The 9,585-nt window shown below is 45.5% G+C and overlaps 1 protein-coding gene across 1 annotated transcript in view; it reads left to right on the top strand.

Annotated features, from left to right (window-relative positions):
• Positions 1-1,387: 1,387 nt before the first annotated feature.
• Positions 1,388-9,585, top strand: part of LOC132386233 (zinc finger protein 420-like) — a gene marked incomplete at its 3' end in the record, with an annotated part of 28,320 nt that continues 20,122 nt past the window's right edge. Inside the window, exon 1 of the mRNA XM_059958512.1 lies at positions 1,388-2,958. Coding sequence (XP_059814495.1) covers positions 2,003-2,958 — 956 coding nt within the window. The remainder of the gene's footprint in view (positions 2,959-9,585) is intronic.

The raw sequence follows: 9,585 nt of genomic DNA, 5'->3' as shown, positions 1-9,585 counted from the left end.
ACAGATATTGAAATCATCCTTAGTGACAGGTGAGGTACTGGAGGATTGGAGGACAGGCATTGTTGTTCTGCTGTTCAAGAAAGGCTGTAAAAATAAACTAGGAAATTATATGTTGGTGAGCTTGACATCAGAACTGGGAAAGTTATTGGAATGTTGGTGCAGGAACCAGATATATACTGTAAGTATTTGGATAGGTGTGGACTGATAAAGTATAGACAGCATCGCTCTAGCCAAACTTATCGAGTCTCTCGAGGAAGTTATCAGGTAAGTGGATGAAGGCAAGGCAGTGGATGTTGTCTACATGGACTTTAGCAAGGCACTTGACAAAGTCTCATATGGGAGGTTGGTCAAGAAGGTTCGGTCACTCAGCATTCAAGATGAGACAGTAAATTGGATGAGACACTGTCCTTGGGAGAAGCCAGAGTGTGGTAGCAGATGGTTGCCTCTCTGACTGGAGGCCTGTGACTATTGGTGAGCCACAGGGATCAGTGCTGGATCTGTTGTTGTTTGTCATCTGTATCAGTAATCTGGATAATAAGATGGTTAGGGATCAGCAAATTTGCGGATGAAACCGAGACTGGGGATTCAGCGGACTGTGAGAAGACTATCATGGCTTGTAGTGCGAACTGGACCAGGTGGAAATATGGCTTGAGAAATGGAAAACAGAATTCAATGCAGACAAGTGTGAGGTGTTGCATGTTGGTAGGACCTACCAAGGGAGGTCTTTCACAGTGACTGGTCGGGCACGGAGGAGTGTTGTAGAAGAAAGGGATCTGGGAATACAGGTCCTTAATTAACTGAAATTGGTATCACAGTTAGATAGAGACGGAAAAAAAGATTTCAGCCCAATGGCCTTCATGAATCAAAGTACTGACAACAATAGATGGATTTTATGTACACTTGTTGAAATCATTGGTGAGGCCTAATTTAGAGTATTGTGTGCAGTTTTGATCACCTGCCTACAGGAAAGCTGTAAAAGAGGTTCAGAGAGTTCAGAGAAAATTCACAATAAAGTTGCTAGATCTGTAGGACTTGGGTTATAAGGAAAGATTAAACAGGTCCAGACTTTATTCCTTGGAATGTAGAAGATTGAGGTGAGATTTGATTGTGATAGAGGGGCATAGATAGTGTTAATGCAAGCTGGCTTTCTCCACTGAGATTGGGTGGGACTACAATCAGAGGCCATGGGTTAAGGATGAAAGGTGAAATGTTAAGGGGAACATGCGGGGAAACTGCTTCACACAGACAGTCATCCGGGTGTGGAATGAGCAGCCAGCACAAGTGGTGCATGCGAGCTCAATTTCAACATTTAAGAGGTTTGTGTAGAAACCTGGATGGTAAGGGTATGGGAAAGGGCAATTTAAATAGTTCAGCATAAACTGGATGGCCCAAAGTACCTGTGTCTGTGTTGTAATTTTCTATGACTGTGACAAGAACCTGAAATAATACAAAAATTCACTCCAAATCCTTTTTAACAGACTTAAGTTGAACCTCATTGTAACAGTGTGATACCAGATCAAACCTTGGCAACTCAAGTAATTTCAACGGAAGTATTGTCCTAAACGCATTGATGGATTTTGCAAATCTTTTTACAGGTTAAAAACGAGAAGGAGTTTGTCTCCAGGAAGCTCAAACATGACACGCCAGTTTTGTTGTCTCTGTCTATATATTTCAGAAGTGGAGCAAGGGATTCAACCAACCATCCTTCCTGTTCAGACTGTGAGGAGGGATTCACTCGGTTAACTGACCAACTGGCACACCCGTCATTTTACACAGGAGAAAGGCCGTTCACCTTCTCAGACAGTGGGAATGGATTCACTCGGTCATCTCAACTGAAGGTACATTAACAAGTTCACACTGGGCAAGGCCATTCACCTGTTCTGTGGGTGACAAAGGATTCACTCAGTATTCCCACCTGTGGACACACCAGTCAGTTCACACCAGGCAGAGGCTGGTCATCTGCTGAATTTCTGGGAAAAGATTCACTCAGTCATCTGACTTAATGGCTCACCAGCGAGTTCACACCAGGGAGCGGCCATTCACCTGCTCATTCTGTGGGAAGAGATTCATTAAATCATCCCACCTGCTGAGTCATCAGCGAGTTCACACTGGGGAGAAGCCGTTCGCCTGCTCAGAATGTGGGAAGGGATTCACTGAGTTATCCAACCTACAGAATCATCAGCGAGTCCACACTGGGGAGATGCCATTCACCTGCTCAGAATGTGGGAAGGGATTCAGTCAGTCATCCCACCTGCAGAGACACCAGCGAGTTCACACTAGGGAGAAGCCGTTCACCTGCTCAGAATGTGGGAAGAGCTTCACTCACTTATGCAACCTACAGAATCATCGGCCAGTTCACACTGGGGAGAGGCCATTCCCCTGCTCAGAATGTGGGAAGGGATTTACTCAGTCATCCAGCCTACTGAGTCATCAGCGAGTTCACACAGGGGAGAGGCCCTTCACCTGCTCAGAATGTGGGAAGGGATTCACTCAGTCATCCCATCTGAAGGTTCATCAGCGAGTTCACACTGGGGAGAAGCCGTTCACCTGCTCAGTCTGTGGAAAGGGATTCACTGATTCATCCACCCGGCAGAAACATCAGCGAGTTCACACTGGGGAGAAGTCGTTCACCTGCTCAGAATGTGGGAAGGGATTCACGGATTCATCCTGCCTACTGGTACATCATCGAGTTCACACTGGGGAGAAGCCGTTCACCTGCTCAGAATGCGGGAAGGGATTCACTCAGTCATCCCACCTGCAGAGACATCAGCGAGTTCACACTGGGGAGAAGCCCTTCACCTGCTCAGAATGTGGGAAGAGATTCACTCAATCTTCCACCCTACAAGCACACCAGCGAATTCACACTGGGGAGAAGCCGTTCACTTGCTCAGTCTGTGGGAAACGATTCACTCTGTCATTCCAACTACTGAAACACCAGCGAGTTCACACAGGGGAAAGGCCATTCGCCTGCTCAAAATGTGGGAAGAGATTCCCTGGATCATCCAACCTACAGAGACATCAGCAAGTTCACACTGTGGAGAAGCCGTTCACTTGCTCAGTCAGTGGGAAGGGATTCACTCAGTCGTCCCAACTACTGGCTCACCAGTCAGTTCACAATGGGGAGTGGCCATAGTTATGAATCCCTGGGTTTCGTTTGCTGTGGACTGTCATTTTAAGAGAGATCAAGAGATTAAGAAGGTGGATCAGTCTGACTTGCAGCTTGTTTACATCACTCGCAGCTTGTTTAGTTTTAACCGAGGACACAGACACTCAGAGTCAGACGGAGACGAACTAGGGAAAACTGAAGGATCGAAACAAGGGAACTAGTGGCCAAGGGTCACTGTTTGGAACTTTCCTATGCACACAACGGTGGGTTAATTATCGATTCACCGTACATCGAATGTGTAGTTGTCACCTCGTTTGATCCATAGGAGTGGATCTGATTTGGGGTGTCCTGTGAAAACCACTGATGTGTTAACCCTTGCCTGGGTGTGGTGTGGTAATTCACTTGAAGACGAAACCCCTTGTGACAAGTCACTTTCGGTGATAAATCGTATGAGAGTTTGGAACGACAACAAATAAAATCTACAGCGACTGTTCTCTCGTTTTTCCACCATGGAACCTGTGGAATTCGACATAATTGCTTTCTCTCAACATTTACCCTGGATTACAAATATCTCTCTCATCACCTATTCCATGGATGAACTGCACTTTCATACTTTACCATCCCAATACTCCAAGCCTTGTTTCCCCCGAGCTCAATAGTTTGGGAGTTTTATTTAAACACATATATACACATAACACTGTTAACTTTTGTTTATCTTGCTTTAGTTACTATATTACAAGTAGATTCTAATACAGATAGTTTTAAGATCAAAAACAGACTCCAGGTATAGTCTATTGCTGCTGGTTCGTTTCTAAAACGTTATGATTCGTAACAAAATTGGGGCCTGCATCCAGTATATGAACAGATTTGGGGGTGTATTCATTAATTATCAATTTCATCCCTTTTCATTTATTGGTGTGTGGAAAATCAGCAGCAATGGATGCTGACCAGCCTCTGAGGCATTAGAGGACGCCAGAAGGATTGAGTTGTTGAGCCTTGCTAGAAGGGTAAAACTTGCTAAAGTGAAATTGACAATGAGGAGGGCACAGATGCAGAGGATAATAGCTGAACATTATGAATTTGAGGGTGTGTTTAAAGTGGAGGAGTTGGAGGTGTTTCCTGAAAGTAAACCTAGTGAGCTTGAGCTCCAGTACAAGTGAGAAAAATTAAACTGGAGGCTGCGGAAAGGCAGAGGCAGTTTGAGGCTTGAGAAGCAGAAAAACAGAGAAGAGGCAGAAAAATAGAGGGAGGAAACAGAAAGACAGAGACTGTTCGAGCTGGAAAAGATAAAGAGGTTGCAGCAAAGGAGTCCAGCGTTTTTCTCTGGTGATAAATTTGAGGCCAATTGGGAAGTTAAATTGGTCCCTCAATTTGACGAGGCCGAGATTGATAAATACTTGCAGCATTTTGAAAAAGTTGCTCAGAGTTTAAAGTGGCCAGAAGAGGTTTGGCCTATTCTCTTACAAAGTGTAATTCAGGGGAAGGCTCAGCAAGCCTATTCTGCTTTGATTGATGATGAAGCAGCTGATTGTGACATAGTGAAACAGGCTGTGCTCAAAGCTTACGAGTTTGTCCCAGAATCATACAGGCAAAAGTTTAGAAATTTGAGGAAATCTGTGAACCAGACTTTTATGGATTTTGCTTATGAGAAGTCTGTGTGTTTTGACCGCTGGTGCACATATAAAAATGTGAATGATAATTTTAACAGCTTGAAAGAATTGGTTTTAATTGAAGAATTCTAAAGGTGCGTCCCTGATGACACAAAGACATATTTAGATGAAAAAGATGCTGCCACTTTGCAGGACTCTGCTTGATTAGCAGATGAGTTTGCTCTAACTCATAAGGTTAAATTTATCCTGAATAACAGCTTCCAAAAGAGTAGCAGGGATCACCAGGGTAAACCAGAAATTAAAGCTGGGACTAGTGACAAGAGTAAGGATGAAGGGAAACAGTTGAAGGAGAAATACTCTGGTCTTACTTGTTACTATTGTAAGAAAGCTGGTCATGTGATGGCTGATTGTTCTGTCCTGAAGATGGAAAAGGAAAAGGAGGCAGTCCCGAATGCCTGTGATCAGTCTGTTGAAGCACCTGTAAACCCACAGGGTTCTGAACATTCTGTTTGCTAAGTTAAGGTCTGAGAGGTCTGACCAAGTTAAGAAGGTGTTCGATCATTTTATGTCAGATGGATTTTTATTAGTAAAGGAAGGGTGAACCATATTTCCAGTGAAAATTTTTCGAGATACTGCGGCTTCTCAGTCACTTATATTAGACAGCGTTCTAAAGTTTGGTGATGAGACTAACACTGGTGAGGTAAATCTTATTAAAGGCATTGGGAACGGCATGGTTTCCGTGCCATTGCACAAGGTAACTTTACAGTCAGGATTGGTTTCGGGACTTGTTAAGATCGGATTATGCTCCAGTTTACCGGTGGAAGATGTTACTTTGCTGTTCGGGAATGACCTGGCCGATGGTAAAGTTGTTCCTGCAGTGCTGTTGACAACTAACCAACCAGTGAAGACCCACAGATGGATTTTAACATTTATCCTTCCTGCACAGGAACTCGAAGTATGGCTAAAATGTCTGCCGATGCGGGAGAGCTTACAGCAGAACAGAACCAAGACTCTGAGATTGAAGCTTTAAAAGAAACAGTTCTCGCAGATGATGAGATTAAGAAAGTGCCAGCAGGGTATTATTTCAAGGATGGTGTGTTAATGCGGAAGAGGAGGCCACCTGCTATGCCAGCGAGTGAGGAATGGGCAATTGTTCACCAAGTTATAGTTCCTTAAGTTTATAGGGCTGAAATTTTAACTTTGGCCCACAGTATACCCTTAGGTGGCCATTTTGGAGTGAGTAAAACGGTAAACAGGATTACGAAATAATTCTACTGGCCTAATCTGTGGAAAGATGTTATGAGCTTTTGCAGAACCTGTCACACTTGTCAAGTTGTGGGTAAACCTGATCAGGTCACCCCAGTGCCCCACTGTGGTCTATACCTGCATTTGGTGAACCCTTTTCAAAATTTATAGTGGATTGTGTTGACCCATTGCCAAAGACTAAAGCTGGCCATCAATATCTGCTAACTATTATGTGTACTGCATCCAGATTCCCAGAGGCAATACCTCACAGAAATGTTAAAGCTAAAACTGTGGCGAAGGCTCTTACCAAGTTTTCTACATTTTCTGCTTTGCCTAAAGAAATCCAGTCTGATCAAGGATGTGATTTTACATCTGGATTATTCCAGCAGGTAGTTTATGAACTGGGAGCTGAACAATTTGCATCATCTGCATATCATCCAGAATCACAAGGGGCTTTAGAAAAATTTCATTCTACCCTCAAAACAATGATTATGACATTAAAATGTTGAAAATGGAAAAGACTGGGATGAAGGTATACATTTATTTTTGTTTGCAGTAAGAGAGTCTGTACAGAGATCACTGGGCTTTAGTCCATTTGAACTTGTATTTGGTCAGAGAGTGAGGGGACCTTTGACCTTGTTAAAGGAACAGTGGATTGATGGGGATGTACATGTTAACTTGTTAGACTATGTTTAGAAGTTCAGAAATAAACTACATCAAGCCTGTAGTCTATTGAGACAAAACCTAAAGATTTCTCAGAACAAAATGAAGTGTTGGTTTGATAAGCGGGCTTGCAAAAGAAAATAAGGTGCTTGCCTTATCTCCAATGTTGACAAATCCACTTCTGGCGAAATTCAACAGACCGTATGAAATAGTCTCTCAAATTAATGATGTGAATTATGTTATTAAAACGCCCGACTGACATAAACTAACACAGGTGGTACACATAAAAATGATAAAGCCTAATTTTGACAAGCAGGCACCGTCTGTGAGTGTTGTTGTCAAAACATATGAATCTGGTAACCCTGAGAATGAAACAATTGACTCATCTGAGACTTTTCACAAGCCAAACATGGTCCCAGTTAGGCAAATGAACTCGGTTGTTCTGGAAAACATTGATAACAAGTTGGCTCATCTGCAGCCAAAGCAACAGCAACAGCTGAAAGAATTAATTCTGAAGTTTAAGGATTTATTTCCCGATGTTCCCAAGCAAACCGCGGTTGCAGTACATGACGTAGATATTGGTCAAGCCAAACCGATTAAACAACACCCATATTGCATGAACGTAAAAAAATGTAAATTGGCTGAGCAAGTGTTGTAAGTGGGGAAACAGATTCGATATGTCTCAGAAGCAAGGACTTTGGACAGAAAGTGATTTTATTTACAGAAGGCAAACGTGGGAAAACGGCAACTGAAGCAACACGCACAATTTACAGCAGTCGTGGGGAAAGTCGGTTCGGCAATAAAACACACACGGACAATTACTAACGAACGTGGGAAAATCGCCTGGGAACAAAGTGCACGCGCATAACACCCGCACACACACGCAAACACACAAAGGAAAATTCTATACGATATCCGCCAGCCCTTGACCCTGTGCAGGCACAGCTCTGTGTTATTAAAGAGAGTAATCAACGCTCCCATCCTACAATGCACAGCTCACTAACAATTTCTCCAGCGCCGTTCCACGGTTGTCAGCCTGGAGTGAAGCAGGGTGGTCTCTCGGAGATGGCAAAGGGAAAGCACACGCGGCACCCTTTATAGTGCTCAGGGATGGAGGGTCCAGCCCAGGTAATCTACAGAGGGACCAAAGGCTCCGTGCCAGCAGAGTTAAGTCGATTACAAAGGCCGATTGCTCGAGGCCAAGTACAAGGCTAATTAAAGGGGCCAATGGTGAGGTGTGTATTTGGCAGGTGGTGTGCCTTGACCAGGTAGTGGGTAGTGTTGTCACGTGACAGTCACGACCCCTCCAATACAGTCTACCCCTCGGATCCACGCCACTCGCCAAGCATTACATGTAACAGAGTGAGAAGGAAAGTGCTATATCTTAATGGAAGTCTTACACTTAACTATTTCTAAGGTTAACGCTGTATGTGACTGTACAGAACTAGAGAAAGACAGACGTGCTGTGAATAACATACACACAGCGATGATAACGAGAGGTAAAACGTAGAGAGAAGGCAATCACGCCGAATTCCACGGGTTCCACGGTGGTAATTAATAAATATCGGTGGTGGAAGATCCTCCGTCGAGCCGTTCCAAAGCCACACACGAATTACCACCAGAGTGATCTGTCACAGGGATGCCGCCTTAAAGGGGTTACCACATCACACACCCAGGCAGGGGGTAACTTCGAGTGGCCCCACAGGACATTCCCAGATCCACTCCTTTGGACTATACGGAGTTACAGCCACACATCCGATGTGCTCCGGATCGATGATCACTCCACCCTTGTGGGTGTAGCAGAGTTCCAAATCCCCAGCCTCGACAAGCTGGAACTGCTGCCTTCTCCAGGTTCGCTCCTCTCTCTCTGTCTCTTCTTCCGACTCCTGACCGTGACTGTCTGCGTCCTTGTTTTAAAGGTAAACAAGCTGCGAGTCGGTCAGTGAACAACGTCATAGTCCTGCCTCACTGAAGCGCTCTGTTAAAGTGACAGTCCACAGTGAACGAAACCTGCGGGTCCGTAACAGTGCATTGATGGGCGAGAAGGGGTCAAACCTTGATTGGCAGCTGACGTGCCTTCCGACCGGGTAGTGGGCAGTGATGTCACGTGACAGTCACGACCCCTCCGATACACTGGGTCAGGCAATGTTCTCTCAAACCGCTCAGTCTCTGTGTACTCCCGACATAAAAACAATTAACCCTGTCTTTTCCTCCAGGCGACCAAGAACGCTCGGAGACGGCTTTCCTCCAGCAGCTGGTTCTCACAGCGCCAGTGCCTGGATCCCAGCTCAGAGTAGATGAGGAAGAATGTCCTTAACTCCTGGTGGAGTCATCGGGCGCCGTCATGACAAGTTTTTGCACCGATCTTTCTGGTGATTGCTCATGGCGTTTATGTGGCATTCTCCAGTTTTATTTTTACGAGGTCGAGTTGCCAGCTCGACGCTCAACCCAGCACGGATGGAAAGCGTGCAAGGGAGCCGGCTGGCCTTGAACTCGGGACCCTTCGCTCCGGAGTCCGGCGCTGATGCCACGACGCCACCAGTCGGCCCCGCCTCAGAGTGCCGAGGGGCAAATTCCATCCACACAAGGTGATGGTTCGAGGACGGCATTTGCCACATTCAGGTTGCCATCGCGGGGGAGCTGTACGCTTGAGAGACATAGAGGCGATCTATTCGGGAATCTCTCCCTCTAGACCTTCTGAAGAAGGCTCCAGAGTCATGAAGTAGATCCCGCCAGGTGTCCAACAAGTCAAAGGAGCCGACTAACTCCTTCAGCTTCGTTGCCGCCGCTGCCTCGCGCTGGAGACTGCAGAGGTTCCCCACCTCGAAGGTCCATTTGAAGTCCCCACTCCCAGGACCCATGGAGCTCAGTAGAGTGGACAGCTGACGGAATAGGGAATAGGCGCGTCTGCATCACCCCGCCCCTCAGGGCATACACGTTGATGAAATGCAGAGGTTCACC

This window comes from Hypanus sabinus, unplaced genomic scaffold, assembly GCF_030144855.1.
Source record: "Hypanus sabinus isolate sHypSab1 unplaced genomic scaffold, sHypSab1.hap1 scaffold_107, whole genome shotgun sequence".
NCBI lineage: Eukaryota > Metazoa > Chordata > Chondrichthyes > Myliobatiformes > Dasyatidae > Hypanus > Hypanus sabinus.
This window is presented reverse-complemented; position numbering and strand designations above follow the sequence as displayed.